Source organism: Schistocerca piceifrons, chromosome 7 (genome assembly GCF_021461385.2).
Source record: "Schistocerca piceifrons isolate TAMUIC-IGC-003096 chromosome 7, iqSchPice1.1, whole genome shotgun sequence".
NCBI classification, from domain to species: domain Eukaryota; kingdom Metazoa; phylum Arthropoda; class Insecta; order Orthoptera; family Acrididae; genus Schistocerca; species Schistocerca piceifrons.
Genome location: NC_060144.1, coordinates 233516172 through 233534709, shown reverse-complemented (window position 1 = coordinate 233534709; position 18538 = coordinate 233516172). Strand labels below are relative to the sequence as shown.

General features: G+C 37.0%; 1 protein-coding gene across 1 annotated transcript in view; it reads right to left on the bottom strand.

The window, feature by feature from the left end:
• Nucleotides 1–3524: 3524 nt before the first annotated feature.
• LOC124804815 (endophilin-A) overlaps nucleotides 3525–18538 on the bottom strand; it is a 730772-nt gene continuing 715758 nt past the window's right edge. The window contains exons 15-16 of the mRNA XM_047265154.1: nucleotides 12262–12377; nucleotides 3525–9950 (exon numbers count right to left, since the gene is read on the bottom strand). Of these exons, the coding sequence (XP_047121110.1) occupies nucleotides 9831–9950; nucleotides 12262–12377 (236 nt within the window). The 3' untranslated portion in view covers nucleotides 3525–9830. The remainder of the gene's footprint in view (nucleotides 9951–12261; nucleotides 12378–18538) is intronic.

The window sequence follows — 18538 nt, the reverse complement described above, 5'->3', positions numbered from 1 at the left end:
CATCGTTCTACCATTCCTAGACCGGCAAGGGAACTTGCTGTTCCAACAGGACAATGCACGTCCGCATGTATCCCGTGCCACCCAACGTGCTCTAGAAGGTGTAAGTCAACTACCCTGGCCAGCAAGATCTCCGGATCTGTCCCCCATTGAGCATGTTTGGGACTGGATGAAGCGTCGTCTCACGCGGTCTGCACGTCCAGCACGAACGCTGGTCCAACTGAGGCGCCAGGTGGAAATGGCATGGCAAGCCGTTCCACAGGACTACATCCAGCATCTCTACGATCGTCTCCATGGGAGAATAGCAGCCTGCATTGCTGCGAAAGGTGGATATACACTGTACTAGTGCCGACATTGTGCATGCTCTGTTGCCTGTGTCTATGTGCCCGTGGTTCTGTCAGTGTGATCATGTGATGTATCTGACCCCAGGAATGTGTCAATAAAGTTTCCCCTTCCTGGGACAATGAATTCACGGTGTTCTTTTTTCCATTTCCAGGAGTGTATAAAACATAGTACAACTCTAGTGTGTGTGTGTGTATACACACTAACATGTAGGCAAGGGATTAGTGTCTTTTTGATGTGCAGGTGTGGAAACGTGAGCTATGGCGACATTATTACCAAATGCATCCAAACAGACTGCCCAACCATTGTGGAAAGGTGTGCCAAGTTCCATGCTGGTCGCTCTCCAACACAAGACACCGTTCAATCTGTTAGGCCAGTCACATCCATTACATTTGAGCACATGCCCTATAGTCCTGTTCTCTCCCCACGCAGTCATCATGTCTTTGGACCCTTAAAAAAGGCCTTGAAGGGTCTATGATCCCTCTCAGATGAGGACGTGCAGCAGGCAGTTATGAAATGGATTTCTTCATGCAGGAGGACACGTTTTTCACCTAACAGGTGTCTTCAACCTGATGCATCAGTGGGATGATTGCCTCAATGCTCATGATTTTGCCCGAATGGCATACTGATTCTGGACTGCATGGCCTTCAAACAGAAACTTTTTGATTTCCCCTTACATTTTACCACTTTAAATTGAGCCTTGCGGTATACAAATGATTAATAATAGTGAAGTAGCAGTTTCCTGTTCATACAGTTTTTCTTTCTACTACCCACTTGTCTTTTCCTGGGAGTTATCTTTCATTATGGGTCTTGTAAAATGAAATTAATTAATGAAGTACATTTGAGACAAGAACAACTTCAACAATAATCGTCTATACTTCTGAAACTATGACTACATTAGGACCCAGTTGTAACAGTATGTACCACTCATCTGTCAGATTGCAGTTCCAGGTCAATATAATTTGTGTGTGTGGCTTGTGCGTTTCCTTCTTTTGACCTGTTTGAAAGCTCAGCAATATTCAGTCTTGTTTATGTGCCTATCCATCACTCAGCACATCAACTACACAGGGTGTGCTTACCATTACCTCTTCCATTACTTTTATTCCACCCAGGACATTCAAGTATTGTACTCTGACTTTGTTGTACTGACTGTGTTGTGCATGACACATGTGCCTTGAATTTCCTAATATTATCTTTGTGTCACATGCCCTTGCAATCTGAAGGAATGTATAGGCATGAATTTTTTGTTCAGAAATTGATATCTACTTGTCTTGACAATGGCTGAAAGTATTCAGCTGAACAGTGTTACAAAGAATCAGTAATGGCCTGACCCTACACTGAAAAATTGTTGGACTATCCAATTCAACAGAAAACAGTCAAGAATCACAATGCTTTTGCTATCAGAGATATGCAGGAGACACCTTGAGTAGTACTGAAGGTGAGAGACAGGTGCTGGCTGACAAGATTTTTAACATGCCAGATGCTGTGGTGCCACACATCACTCCAACATTCCACATCCCACGTGTATCCCAGCGTCTTCCTAGCCAACAAATGATGGTCACAATTGTTACACTGTATTATAGTTTAGTGGTTACAAACAGGAAGCCATTCAGAGATCTTTTTTGTTATTCGTTTGCATGGAAGGTGATGCAGATGGATGCTTCTTCACGGTGGGACACAATTGCAGTATTACCATGAGCCGCAGTGCCTGCATGAGCTTTGTGTTTGTTCCATCATTCCACATCCCAGTTTGGAGAAGTGCGATGCACCACAAAGTAAAAGAGTGTACCATAAGAATGTATAATGTGATGGCATTACAGAATAGAAGTGTCCATTGAAATGTCAAAAATGTCACTCATTCAAATGTCAGATCTCAAGATGTTCATACAAGAAGTGTTCTCTGATATGTAATATTTACCACTGTGAGTGCATTATGAGATCCCTCAAAACTGGAGAGCAATGAGAATATTCATCTCTGTAACACAAGGTCAGTACTACAGTATCAAGTTGGTATAAACATTACCAAGATAATTACAAAACTTCAAAACTGAAAAGAATTTCGCTGCAACCCCAAAAAGAATTTCTAATAGAAGAGGAATTCTATAGTGTGGCTGAGTACATCAGACAGTGAGAAATAATAATACATAAAGCACAGTATGAGAAACTAGCATTAGAAAGTAAATCAAAATGAGAATCACTCATGTATAAGGGGCATTCAAAAAGAAATGAGCCAGAGTCTGGAATGCGCAAACCGATGGCAGGAGGGTAATATTGTGGCATGGGTAATGAGGTGTGGTTCCGACCACTGTGTGGAAGTTCACAGCCCGTCGCTACAGGGCACACGTGCACATCACATAACTATACAGAGCTAACAGCAGCATGCATCAATTGTCCAACGCTGCCAGTCACACTGCAAACAGTGACATGGAGACGTTGACAGAAGAGCCAAGATGGCCCCCTTCCGATTCACTTCCTGCAGCTCGGGAAAACAGTGAATGCCCAACATTACTCCCAAACCTTGACCACCCTTCACCAAGCGATCAAATCAAAACAACCAGGCAATCTCATCCGTGGGCTCATTTTGCTCCACGACAATGCAAAGCCTCATACGGCCAACACAGTCGCGGCACTCCTGCAGAAATTCAAAAGAGAGGTTTTCTGCCACCCTCCATACAGTCCAGACCTCTCTACCTGTGATTATCCCATTTTTGGTCAACTTAAAAAGGCTCTGAGGGGGAAACGATTCACCTCGGATGACGACGTCCAGCTGTACGTGCCCTGGGAATTTTATGGGACAGCCATTCACCACCTTGTGTCACAGTGGGACAAGTGTCTCAACAGCCAGGGTCAATACTTCTAACATAATGGTGCTGGCTTCTGTAATTATGCCTCCGGCTCATTTGTTTTTGAATGCCCCTTACACAATCAGAGATATTACTTCAAAAAATTTTACTTTTTAAACTCTGGTATTTTAAATCATTACAGACTTGTAATGCTATGTATTGTAAAAGATTATGTATTGTAAATTATTGTGCATTATGTACCATTATGAGTATGCTGTGCAAGTTATTGTGAGTATTTACTGTGTAAGATATTATACGTATATATTATTTAGATTGTATACGTAATGTGTATTACGTTACAAGTATAGAAGGCAACTTAGTGGACCAATAAAACCACAGTCATTTGTTCTCATCTCAGATTTTGTATTTGTTCTAGTTTTCTTTCATTTCACACACTTACAATGCTTTCCAATACATACAAGTAGCTGAGGGGATAGGTAGATGTTCAGCAATACATGATGCATATTAATTAGAGGTAAAACAAACACACAGATACAGATATACATTATTCTTACATTTCAAATTTTATCATGTAATACAGACCACACTTTAACCATCACACTTAAAATATTTCGTACTGACATTTTCTGTATACAAAAATTATATACATTCATACCAATACACAAGATGGCACAATAACTCAGTATTATAAGTAACAACACAATTAAGTAATCGGTTGTGTCAAAACTAAATCAATAATAGCAATAGATGCCAAAGTGTAATTTCAAATGGTACCTTATGTGGTACTAGCACAGCAGCACTCATTTAGTTTTTCACTGTAAAGTAAATTTTAATTCGTGACAAATGTACTTTATAACTATGTAAAAAAATTTTGCAGCATTGCTAGTGTCAGTTTCATCACTGTAACAATGAACTGCTATTATAACTATGTAGTGTATATGCATATTTAGAAAAAAATAAATAATTATCAATCTTAAATTTCAGCAAGAACATCACATTCTAAATATTTCAAAATGGGTCAACAATGATATATTTCTGTAACACTTGCATGTTCCATATTTATAATAATTTGTTTCTTTTTAATACTGTTGCTGAATTTGAAAGGACTGAATGTCAGACACATTTGACTGATATGCACTTCAAAACCAGAAAGCTGTATCAAGTGAAACATAATACAATACTTGTAACATTTACATCTCAACTTCAATAACAGTCCATATAGTGAGTAATTTCATGTATACTTACATAGCACACAAATCTAACTTGTGCAACCTATTTTATATTACCCTCAGTAAAGGGTCACGGAACCAAAATGAAAGCAATGGCATGCAAGTGATCACAAACTCATAATTTTGTGTTTTCATCCACATGTTTATAAAATCTGCTGGAACAACAAATTTTAATCACACAAAAATTATATAAGTAAGTAAAAAGATGCCATATACCAACACTCAGAAAAGATTATAGTTGAGTCTTGAATATTATGTTTCATAGTACACCTGAAGTTCTTTAGTATGCCACAGATATACATGGAATGTTTACAGTAGACAACTCCCAAAACATATCAACATAAATGCATAATATTTCATATGCCATTATGGGATACAAATTCCTTAAACACTGAACATCAGACAAACACAATCTCTCAACAACTCAGTCGTGTACTTTCATTAACATACACAAACACACACTCCAAAATGTTTAACACTCAAAAATAGCTAGATTCATAAGCTGCTAGACTGCAAGAAAATGCAAGGACTTTACACAGTCCTCTAGCGTAATAATTGCTGAAACATATAGTCATCAATGGTATACATTATTTGAACATCCATCAGTACAGACAAACAACAAGAATTTCATAAGGAGATGATTCACAGAGTAAGTTTAACACATGAAATCTCAAGAACACTTATTGCTTATGTCATTATCTTTCTGTGAGATAGGAAGAATGCGTTCAGGAAATGAACTCTCTCTGACAGGATAGCTACTATAAGAATACTATGAGCCATTAGAGAACACACACAGTTGCACTTATGTAAATGTTTTAAGATGCTCACTGAGCTTTTCTTTACTGATGTAATCAAGTGTAAACAAATATGACTACAAGATTATTTATTTCTTTGTAAGAGAAATGTCAACCATAAGGACAAATTGCATACTGAAACTAGGTAATTAAATGTGTACTTGTAACAAAGTTCCTTAAAGCAATATCGATAATATGGATAGGGCAAATTTCCTCACCAAATGGTAAGAAATGGAAATGTACTGTAAGTCTTCCTTGACTCAAGGTTCTGCGTGACTTTTCCAGTGTTCTTAAGCCTTACCAGTCTTTTTTCATTCAACACATTCCTCTCTTATACTAAAAGCAGCAGTCATTGGTTTAAAAGCTAGATATTTTATACCTTTCTCCATAGTTTTACATAATGCTGCTTGGTGAGTAAATATTCTCTATCCACATTACATTTTCAGTTCATTGATCAGTTCTATTACAATAATATCTGTTTGCTTAAAACTTAACTGGTAGGGAGCTTTACAGCTGCCTTCCATATGAGTTTATGTGACATAATGTACACTGAACAACATGGTTCCATTTTTGTGTTAATAATTCTACATCTAATTTATCATCTCTCCTGATTACAGTTCAGTAAATATTTGTACAGAAACACTGATATTCTACAGTTTCTAAATTCTCAATTATGGATTTAAATTAACAATTGTATTTATGAAATTGTGCAGTATTGCATCTAATAATCTAATATTTTATCAAATTGTTTGCTACAAGAGGACATACGCTAAAGCACTAGATGAAACAACACTGATAAAAAATATTACTGTATGTATTTATACATGAAAAATAATGGCCTTCACAATATCAAGAACAGGGTTTTCTCAAAATATATTGTCTGCTCTCCCCAATATTGTCAAGATACACAAGTCTAGAACACAAGTGCAATCCATTTCTTCAGCATATCCCGAAGTACAGGAGCATATAACTACTTGGCTCTTTTCAGTGGACTCACATGCAAACAATGACATCCCTGTCAAGTGATGGTTTGTGTTCCAAACATTAAGAACATTTCATTAAATGATTCCACCCACAAGTTATTCAACTATGTTAGAGAAAGTAGGAGGAAAGACTAAGAATTTCAAAACATTTCTCAATAACTATTGAATTACAACACACAACAATGAAAAAAAATTTCAACAGGAAACAAGCATATATCTTGCCACAATACTGAAGTATTTTAGAAGCAACATATCTCCATTCAGAGTTCAAAATAAGTAAGGTTTGAAAATACATTGCTTTGGAAGGTTTGATATTCTAATCATCTTTCATTTTCCTGGTTCTTTAGGCAATGTATACTACTGCAGCACAGGCATAGGCACAGGCAGAGAATTTCTTAGAAGGCTTAGTGTAAATTAAGAAACGAAAGAACAGAAAGTTAACAACAATACTGAGTTATTGCTTTCAATTTGAATTTGAAAACTGTTCTGGGATAAGGTACTTAGTCAAAAGAGCACAAATAAGAAATAAGTTCCAGCCCAGTTGTTCTTAAACAAAACCTTAAAACCTTTTTTTAAGATAGATAATGTTACTGTTTCCATTTAAGTTCAATATATGAATGAAGTGGAAAAAATTCTCTCTTGTGGACATTTTCCTATATAAAGAGATCACTCATTGTTACTAGATGTGTTGCACTGCAAAACAAATAATTAAGAAGTTCTGTTAATCTGCACTGTGTAACCTCAATCAACTGAGTAATGTTGCATGTCATTATTATGTAGCACACTTCAAACTTTATTTAAATGCAGGTGACATAGACTTCATCCAATGTGTTAAACATAAATATCATTTCTTAATAGATTAAGCAGTCTATAGACAATCAAATATAGGTTGTACACTACACATACATAACAAATTCAGTTTCACTATGTTTGTGGCACAATAAGATAAAAAATAAAATAAATAAATAAAAAAAAACTAATCAACCTTCCCTATGATTACTGCAGAAAATTATCCACATCATTAATAACCCACCGGGATACTTTCTGAAATTCCATCCACCTTGTCATCTGAATTGAAATTTTGAAAAAAAAAATTATTTTATAAAAGGACTGCAATTAAAATTTACAATGAAAGACCATATTACCAATGTGCTGCCTATCTGAGAGCTTACAATCCAACATTTTTTCTTCAATGTTCAGTTGCAGGAAAAACTTATCTTTGGGCCTTAAACTTTTCAAAATATACTTTGGCATGTACAAAAATAGAATTGCATTCACATAACGCATGATCAATCACATTGTTCACTGATTATTTAAAAAGAAAGCATTTACAGTGATTTTTAATGCTGTCTTAAACATGGCCACCAATCTATGTTTAAAATTCAAGAAAAAAAACTAGAAACTTGTTGGTTTCAAGCATTATAGTTTATTATTCTGATTTTAAACCACAACAGATGACTAGAAAGGGGTATGAATATCATCCATCACTAAAATCATAAAAAAATGTTATTTGTAAAAGCAATTAATGTTAGCAATCCCTCATACATTTGTGATGCTTTCATGACTGACTAGATTCCACAGTCAAATCTTGTCCTAACTACAGATCATGAGTGCAATTTCCTAGCTAGAGAAAATAAATTAAAAAATTTAAAATGAAAATAATAAAGAAGCAGTATGAAGGCAATATTAACATTTTGATTACTTACTGTTCTTTTAAATGAATCTGAACATTTGAAATACCCCTCTGAGACAATATGAACATCTAATAAATCTTAAGAATCATCTATATTTGAATAGGTCAATATCACAGATGATCCTGGAATGCCTGGACCAAGTTTCCCATATGAGGCTTCTTAAACTCTGCTTTCATTCTCAAGGAGTACTGAAGTATTTTCTTTCCTCTGTAGCTTTGTTTTATTCAACTTTCTTCCAATTTTCTACTGTTTAAGAACAATCATTTAGTTTATCATACCTGCAGAAGGCCCCTTCAAAAGAATGACAGCATCCAATAAAAGCTGAGCCATTCATTTAGCAAATGAAGTACCAGGAAAGAATTAAGTTGCTGTTTCCATAAATGCATGCAATGAGAAAAGAATGAATATTTTATTTTTCATCAACAAACTCATCTGCTAAATGAGTGGCACATTACCTTCATTTGAAGCTTTATTGTTCTACTAGAAGTTCTCACCAAGTAATGATAGTATTGTCTAAGAAGGAAAGGAGAAATGATTCATATAATATGAACAAAAAGTTTTTAATTATTTTGTGAATGCATCAATATGCAATGTAAAAGGGACAGCTGATACAGTTTCTACCACACTATTTTTCTCCACTATCACAAACCTTGTTGAAAGCTGAACAAAATTTGTAGTATTTTTTAAATATCCTGTTTAAGTACTATGTTAAATGTACAGAATACTAGACATCATTTTAAGAATAACAATATATCATTTACATGATGCAGCATGCTCCTACATATATTTTTATATTTATAGTCCATCTCTAAATTCATTATATTTATTTTTTATTTTTATTTATTCAGCGGTTTTTACTTACACATTACTTAAGGAAATGCAGACTTTTTCATTTTTAATGTGTTTCATGAGAAATTGCAGTGAAATGGCATGTGTATTAACTACTTGTAATACAAACACAAAACAACACAGATGTAACAGTCATATCGCAAGTTATACAATAATCTGTGTGCCTCAATTCATGTGTGTGTCATGCATACTAATCTTATTGTACTCACACTTAAGTGAGCATTGTACTAAATGAAATTAAATCACATGACAATGAGTTTGACCATGTTTTGTTTTGGAATGCATCATTTAAAACTAGCAGACATATGAGATTAATAACACAAATCTCATAAATATTTTTAGTTTTCATTGCTGCAAGGACTATCTACAACCCTTCTCTCTTCCCATTATGAAATGGTTTCATGAAGTATGGTGTAATATTACCTCTGTAACAACCATGTTCTTTTCCTTTTTGAAAAAGAAATGACTATGAGAAAATACTTGTACAAGGGTTATAAACAAAGAAGTACTTTTTCGAAAATTACTTCTTAATGCTGAATGCTCCAAGAAATAAAAGAACTACTTTTCCTAAATTGCTCATATATATCAGTTTATAGACAGCGAAGGTAGAGTACAAGTAATACCATTAGTGCTTAATTCATATTCTACAAGAGAATCAACACTGACAAGAACTTTCAGCAATAATTATTGTCCCTGCACTGTTTGAATGCAGTCATGAATCAACAGACTCTTAATCAGACTGACAGAACCAATACTGGGTATTAGCTCTGTTAATGGCCGCACCCCACCTAGCAATCAAGTAAATTACTCAAAGTGGGTACAGCCTTCACAAACAATTTCGTAATTAACAAAACACCAACAGAGCAATCAAATAGTGAAAGTACATAATACATGACAGTTTCCAACAGTCTTACCTAAGAGTATTGTTTTCTGATTTCACATAAAAAAATCTGCTTATTCCTTGGAACATTTCAATCCAAATAAATTGGTTTTATGAATCAGCATGCAGTATCGTTCATAAAATTGTATAACTGAAGAGCTTACTAACAATTACCAAGTATCTGGATGGAAACAACACACATGTCAATATGAGAACAGTAGTAACAGCTGCAAATTGTAGTTTAATACAAGAGACAGTTCACGGCAGAGGGACAATAACCTGTACGTAAGTTACAGGGAAATATCCAGTTCGGCCATTGACGGTGCCTTCATACCAGTTCTCATCAATTTTGTTTGTTAGTGTTATTGTTTCTCCTTCCTGAAAGTGAAATACACAAAATAACTGTTAGCAGATCTGTAAAAACATAGCTTAAAAAAATAACATTTCTACAGCTCGAAGTTCCCATTCAAAAATATAAAGAATAAAGTTAAGAAGATAAGAACATACATTTCAGTAATACACAAAACTTTCATGGAAGAAATATATATAGTACTTACACAAAACAGAAAGTTACTTCATTCACAACTAAAAGTAGATATTTCTTTTTAATTCTAACAATAGATTTAATAACAGACTTATCACCATTACTAACACATATAACTATTAGCTGTTCAAGCCTCCAACAGCTCCTAAAACGTAACTTTGTAAACAATTTAAGTTTTGAAATTCATTGACAAAGTCAAAATTATGAGGAATAATCATAATCATAGACATGTGCTTAAAATAGATATTGTTGCACTGTCTTGTTTGTTTAAAATAATGCCAATAAGGTCTACTTCTTCAGCTTGCATTACACTTACTTTTCTGAAAACTATGAGGATTACTGTGAGGAGCAAAATGAGTACTTTCACAAAGATATGTAGGAGACAAAGAGAGATGCTATGATTATTGGGCTGTCAATGAGCTTGCTGACTACTGACTGTGCTTCAAGAGTAACATTTCACAATCAAAACCAAAACAAAATTCTTCAACTGCTTTCTTTTAGACTCATGTTATCGGATTTTAATGCCATGTACAGGATTGTTCAGTGACTGAAAAAAATATTTGTTACAATGATCTCTGGCAACATGGCTGCCAGACTGGCAGAGAAGGCATTCTGCGTGATGAAGTTCTGTGCAAGACTTAGCCTGCGACCGTAGTGTGTGAGAAATTCAGGACCACATTCCAAAAAGCTCCACCTGCCAGACAATCCAGTTATTTGTGGGTACAGATGTTTAAGGAAACAGGATGTCTTTGTAATGGCAGAAGGAGTGGGTGGGCATCAACATCTGAGGAGAAGTTGAATGGATCAGGGAAACATTCCTCATTCAGTATTGTCTCGTTCAAATCATAAGCTAGGAATTCTGCAACCAATTGCTTGGAGAATGCTGGAAAAATGCCTCAAAACTCAACCATGTTGAATTCAGCTGTTCCAAGCCATTTCACATGGCAATAAATGTTTTCAGAAATGAAGGACTATTTTACCTGCAGGTTGATTTTCAGTGATGAGGTTACCTTTTACCTGAACTGTGCAGTAAATTAGAATAACATGTGGATATGGGGAGCAGAGAATCCCCACAGAGAACTGAACATGTCTGTGGATCTGCAAAGGTTAATATATGTTGTGCTTTGCCAAGGCAAAAAGTGTGTGAACCCCCCCCCCCCCCCCTCCTTTCCATAGGCAACAATCCGCGTGCTTCCTAACCTGGACATGCTTCTGCTATCGCTTATCCTGAAATTGCAAGAGGCCAGCGATGATGTCATTTCTCAACAGGATGGCACTCCAATATACTTTCACACTGATGTGCTTGAGCTATTAACATCATATTTAAATACTGAGAGTGAACATAAATTTAATATGATTTAGCAAACTGAACCACATTTGCAATTAAAAATTGAGAAAGAGAGAGAGAGAGAGAGAGAGAGAGAGAGAGAGAGAGAGAGAGAGAGAGAGAGAGAGAGGGAGAGAGAGATTAAAAGATGGAGAGTCTACTAAGCTCAATACTGGAAAAGTGGCTGGTGTAACCTGTAACATCAGTGTGACCATCACTCAGTTACACACACTGAAATACATATTTCCATTTTGGCGTCCTGTATTAAGTTTCCTAGACTTTTATATTTTACAATAAGCTACACTTCACGCTGCATCAATAACAAAAATTTTCGAAAAAATTTGTACAGCTTCAATCTGCCACATTTAAATGAGCCCTCCAGAGTCCCAAGCAGAAATTAGTTTTACTTTAACAAATTTCTGAATAAACAGCTTCAATCACCATTGCCCTTATAGGTTCTCTTTTGCAAACTCCGATTGGGTGCCTCCACTAGCAACTACAAACACTATCAACTGAATGTGGTTTGGAGACTTCCACATGAGAACACAATGTTGCAAGATCGCACATGACAATGTCGAGACTAGACTTCACTGACCTTGACTCTTAGGTGAACAGACTTTTGAGATGAAGTCCCAAATCCTTCCCCTTCCAGACTGAAATGCCCCCTAAGACTTCAAGAAACCAATTTAAAGATAATAATAATTTACATGATAGTATCTGCAAAGTCTGTGATCCTCACATGTTCAGCAACAAATTCAAAGTGCTCCATCAAACGCATCTTAAACATACAGACACAGAGACTAATGGCATTAATTTACCTTAAAACCTAGCTCTCCTGGGTTCTCTGGTTCAAAATCGTACAGTGCAGTGCAGCATGGCATTTTTGGTACAGCAGACCGTGCAGGAGAACGCATAGGAGATGGAAGAGGAGATGCTGAAACATGGCATTTTAAATATTAACAACCAAACGTATTTTATAAGAATTGATACAGCAATAACCATAATATTAAAAATGAATGATATATTGTAGCACGACATAATTTACTAACATCCTAAAATGTTTGTTATTGATGAAGTGTAAATAATAATTTCCGTTTTTTAACTTACCAAAGAGATCAAGGCAATGAAAGCAGTACTATAGGCAATTAAAACTAGAAGTAATTGCTATTCTAAGAAAGGAAAGATGTAGTGTCTCTTGCAATTAATCATCAGTATTCAGACTTGAATACACATCTCATCACAGCAGTAGCTTGCATGTGTTTAGATGTAGATATAGTAAAACTAGCTCAAAACAGAATCGCCTGGAACTAAAATAATTTTCCAAACTGGGCTGCCTAAAATTTGTCAGGTATCATGCACAAAAGAACAGTACAAATTTTTGATTACGTAACTTCACTCCAGCACAGTAGATTTTCATTTACTGTACACTGGAGAACAGAACACTGGACTATTACACTAACTGGTACACAACATGGCATTTCTATGTTTTTACTCGAACTGTAAATTCATTTATTATTGTATGTACATACATATTATTCCCATATTTATTTGCTTTACATTTCATTTTTTTTGCCACATATCAACGAGGGAATTTCCTATTCAAAATTGTTTTTTTATACAATTTTTTGCACCATATAATAGTTCCAACAAGTTGGGAGAATTTTTGTGGGCTGCAAATTCCATTACATTGTTTACGCATGCAATGGCTTCTTCAGGCATATTAATTTTTCTAGGGAGATCATTTTGTTCCTGTTCTTCTTCCTTTGTTTCTTCTTCATCATCCTCTGTGTTGCGGATTTCTATTAAATCTGTTGCTGAAGTGAAAGTGGAGTGAATTACAAAAAGTCATCACTTCAAATATAATCATCTGCACTACATGAAATGTTTCGCATTTTCATTAATTCAGCAATTGCTGCAACATTTTCTTGAACTTTGATGGCCACCAAAGCATCTTGTTTCTCACCCCTAAACCCCACTTTGTTGAAGCACTTGGTGACAGTTTCAGGTTTTATTTCCTTTACTGCCAAACCAATCCAATTTACTGCATCCACGACGGAAACTGACCATGCAAGAGCAAATGCAGTTTCAGCTTCTTCAACACTAAGAATAAGAGATTGCATCGGTAATGACCTATAACAACACTTGAATATGTAAATAACCCCCGGTCCATGGGTTGTGAGAGACTGGTTGAACCTGGAGGGAACCAAGTCAATTTCACGTTTGATAACATTACTTTCGGGTGGCAGGCTGCATTGTCTAGGAAAAGGAGAACTTGGCAACTTCCTTTTTTTCATTTTGGCATTGAAAGAGCCCAGCCATTCTTCCATAAGACCACTCACCATCAGCACCTTTATATTGCTTCGCCATGTGCCTTGAAGCTTACTGACGTCTATGTTTTTGAAACAATGCGGTTTTTCCACCTTTCCAATCACCAGTGGCTTGTCCATTTCATCTAACATGTTACCTCACAGCATTACAGTGAGTCTTTCCTTGAACACTCCTCCACCCGGGGCACTTTTCACCTCGAACTGATAGTGATTTTGAGGCAGTGCATAATAAAGCAGTCCCATTTCATTGGCATTGAACACACCTTTTGGGTCATAATTCACAATTCAGATGCACATTATTGTCTTCCATCCTGCTGCTACACTTTCCTGCACATCCTTAGACTCCCCACACACTTCATTTCATGCATTGTTGTGCCTAGCTTTGAAACTGCCCAGACATCCTGTGGATACCTTAAACTCCATTAATTCCAAGCTCTTTAGTGACTTTCAGGGACTCACTTTGCAACAAGGGTCCAGATAAAGTTAAGTTTTTTGCCTGCACACGTACGAACTATTCCCACATTATTTCATTAATTTCTTCATTTCCGGTCTTCTTTGCCTTTCTTTTCATCTGCCCATTCCCTTTCATCCATTCATCCTGAATCTTATCCTTGTTTCCTAAAGTCTTATAAATTTCTGTTTTACCGCACTTGAAACACAACATAATTTTGCACACAGGGAGTCAAGTTTGAATGACAAATACCATTTGTTCGAGATCATGTTACTGCATCTCTTAAAGAGCTATTAGACAACTGAAACTGGCAGAAAATAATGACCTTGCCAAGTAAAACCATTGTACAATGGAACAATACCCACCTCTTTCACTGCGCACATTGCAGCAGAGTGTTGGTAGATGAACAACAATGTTCCATTATGTGCTGGCATGCGTCAATAGTGAGGAAAACGTGAAAGCCGACAAGCAGAGGGCTGATGAATGAACCGTTTCCTTTGATGAACTGTGCTGACACTGAGTGTAACTTATTTGTTGTTGTACAGAGTGGTGCTGTTTTATGTCTACAACAGCAGCGCTGCGCTGCACTGGACCTCTTTTCTTGGTTTTGCGCCGCTTAACAGAAGTGTTAAAAGTAATATCCTTGTAGAGACATGATGATGTTTGGTTTGTGGGGGCTCAACTGCGTGGTCAGCAGCGCCCGTATAAGTCCCAATTTTTACACAGTCCATTTTCTTCACACAATCCAATGTAGACACTCTCACAAATGATGGTGATGATGATGATGATGATGATGATTATGAAATGATGAGGACAACACATGCCCAGCCCCCGGGCAGAGAAAATACCCAACCCAGGCGGGAATCGAACCCGGGACTCCATGCTCCAGAGGCAGCAACACTAGCCCCTAGACCACGAGCTGCGGACTTGTAGAGTCATGAGTAACTGATGAACTGTAATACAGTAGTATTGTATAGCCTCTTTTCTGCATTATACAATGAACTATTAAGTATGTTCTAAGATTTGCTTTCCATTTCCACATTAGGCACGTTCTGCATTATACAAAAAAACAGCATATAAAAGTGCAATGAATGCATCGGGACTGAAATACTTGTACGGTGTGGGCACATTTCCAAATTATACATGTGCCAATTTGAGCAAGTTTTAAATCCAGCAAAGAATTTAAGTAAGTATACTAATATCTGAATGTTGAGCATAGTCCAAAAATGATAGATTATTTCCTAAACAGTATATCAGAAGGTTCACGGAACGGAATAGTGCTTAATCACAAGACATCTGACATATAATAGCACCTCAAACAAGTCATTATAAAAGTTTTGATACTGAAGATACACTTTTAAAAACCAGAAAATCTCTTCTATAACAGCAGGTAAGTAATAATGGGAATATGGTAACACCTAGCTGCCACATAGCTTTGTTGTGACATGGCATTTCTATTTAAGATGGTTCAAGAGCTCTACCAAACAATCTCGTTTTTGAAAAAGAGCTGTGCAGCGGTCTGAAAGAGTACTTGGTGGCAGCTGTTGTACTTGAATTCATTGTGCTAGTTTCTCCCAAACAAGCTCTAATGGATTACAATATCTAAATAACCAGTCCATATGGAGGATATCTTCACCTCCAAAAACTAACTTCATCTACCAGATGAGCTCAGCACAGATGGGCATTATCATGTAGGAAATGTAGGACTGAACCAACTATTCTACTGTCTGAAAAGTTGCTCATACCATTGCTGTGCCTTATCTCTGTACTTCTTAGCATTTATTGTATTTCTCTGATGTCCAACTAAAATGTAAAGCCCAGTATGACCATCCAACATGACATCTGCCACTCCAGGAACCCATTTCCACCAAGCTGGTATTATTCTAAAGTGATCCTATGGCTACACTGATGGCAACTTTGCCTTCAGACAACTGAAAACTGTAGTATAGTTCCTGTGTGAAGAGCACATTGCTTCATTCATCCCTGGTCCTGTCTCGTTGCTGAGTCCAAGAAAAAGAACACTAGTGTTCACTACCATGAGCAGAATACAAACTACCAGATTTGCAGCCTACAAATCAACTGCTCTGAACTTCTTAAAGACAGTTTGTTGGAAAGCTGTAACTCCTGAGGAAATCACTGAAGATTAATATCTTGTACACACCATTGGATTTCATTACACACTTAATGCTACAACATATTTATCATCATCTGGAGTACAATCTCATTTGTTGACCTAGTAATGGCCTAAAACAGACATGTCCTGTGTCGCTGAACAGCCAACAAAAGCCTGAAATGCCAATATGTGTGCCTAATACACCTCATGCACACATGACCATTAACTCCAGCATCTCAGGCTCGAATGCCAGCATTCTGGCCTGAAATGCTGGAGTTGCCAGATGTGTGTGCATGACTTGTGCTAGCTTTTGTGTGTGTGTGTGTGTGTGTGTGTGTGTGTGTGTGTGTGTACGTGTACGTGCGCGTGTGCGCGCATCTCTCTCTCTCTCTCTCTCTCTCTCTCTCTCTACTGACAAAGGCTGTGGTTGAAAGCTATATGTGACTGTCTTTTAATCGCCTGTCTGCAACTTGACGTGTCCTCTTTATGGTAAGTAGCAATTTATCTTTTGCTACAAAGCTGATATTCCTACCTGGAGTTTCCATTGTTTGATTAATCTGTGTACCAAGTAATTCCACCCTGCAAAACAGGATTCACACTGCATCTTTCTATTGAAGATGTTGCCAGGCACTACATGCTGCTTACTGTGAAATAGAAAACATGATAGATAGCATGCGTCTAATGAATGCTTTTAGTTACCTCTGAATCATGTGCTTATTCAGAATAAGGAGTACACCTTCCCTGCACAAACAGGATTATTCCACTTTAAAAGAAGTCTTCGGGGTCACTTCGATCTACCACTTTTCCTGATTTTTTAACTTTTGATATGGGTGTAGACCACTACTCACCAGGGGAGGCATTAAGTAGTGGACTGACACATTAGTTGGTGAGATTTCAGACACAGTCCTTTCTCAGACCGCTAACAAACACACTGAGCTCTGTGCATATTGCTATTTATCTTCACAGTGCTGCAGCCTGATTTGGGCACAAAGTGGTTTGGAAGAACTTGTGGATGAAAGAAAATTGTAGCATAATACAGGAAGACCTGCCGAGGGTCAACACTGTGTAGGGAGTGATAACTGACCCTCAGCATAAACAAATGTAATGTACTAGAAATACACAGACAGAAAGACCCTTCATTGTACAGTTACACAATTGCAGAACAGTTACTTCCATAAGGTACCTAGTAGTATGCTTATGGAAGAATTTGCAATGGAACAGTCACATAAAGTTAATTGTGTGAGGCAGATGCCACACTCAGACTCATTGGAAGATTCTTCAGGAAATTTAGTCCATCAACAAAGGAAGTAGCTTAAAACAATCGTTCAACCAGTGCTTGAATACTGCTCATCAGTATGGGATACATACCTGATAGGACTGAGAGGAAGCAGAGCAGGTCCAAAGATAAGTGAAACATTTCTTTACACGTTCATTTAGTAAGCACAAAAGCATTACAGAGATGATCAACCAACTCCAGTTGCAGACACTGCAAGAGAGGCATTCTAGCATCACAGTGATTTATTGTAAAAGTTCTGAGAGTGTACGTTCCTGGAAGAGTCAACAAATGTATTTCTTCCTCCAACATATATCTTGTGAAAAGCCCATTAAGGAAAAATTAGAGAGATTGGAGCCCACAAGGAGGCTTACCGGCAATCGTTCTTTCCATGAACCATTCGCAACTGGAATAGGAAAGAGGGGGAGTAACAGTGGTACACAAAGAAACTTCCACCCCACATTGCAAGGTGGCTTGCAGAGTATACATGCGGGTATAGACGTAGATGGATAAAGAGCAGGGGCAGCAGTGTATATGGCTGGAAAAGATCACACAAGTGTGGAAAGCATAAGCACATACGGTGAGATGCTATTATGGTTAATGTATGGGATCATAACAAAAATTCTAAGATGAAAGACAGGAGAAGGTTGAGGATGCAAAGTGAGTGAAAGTGGTAAGCAAAGGAAGAAACAAGTTAGCTATTATAAAGCAGGAAAGTAACTGGAGCAAGGAAAGTGGGTTGGGTGTAATGATGTGTGAAATGGAGTGAGTATTTTGGAGGCAGGAGGGTGGGTGGGGGAGGGGGGGGGGGGGTGTCAGTAATGAGGAATATACTGGAGAGCAATATGGTTCAGAAAATTTGGTCTACTAGAAAATATACAGATTGCAAAGTAGCCCATAATAATAAGTGAACTACATTACCACGGAACTA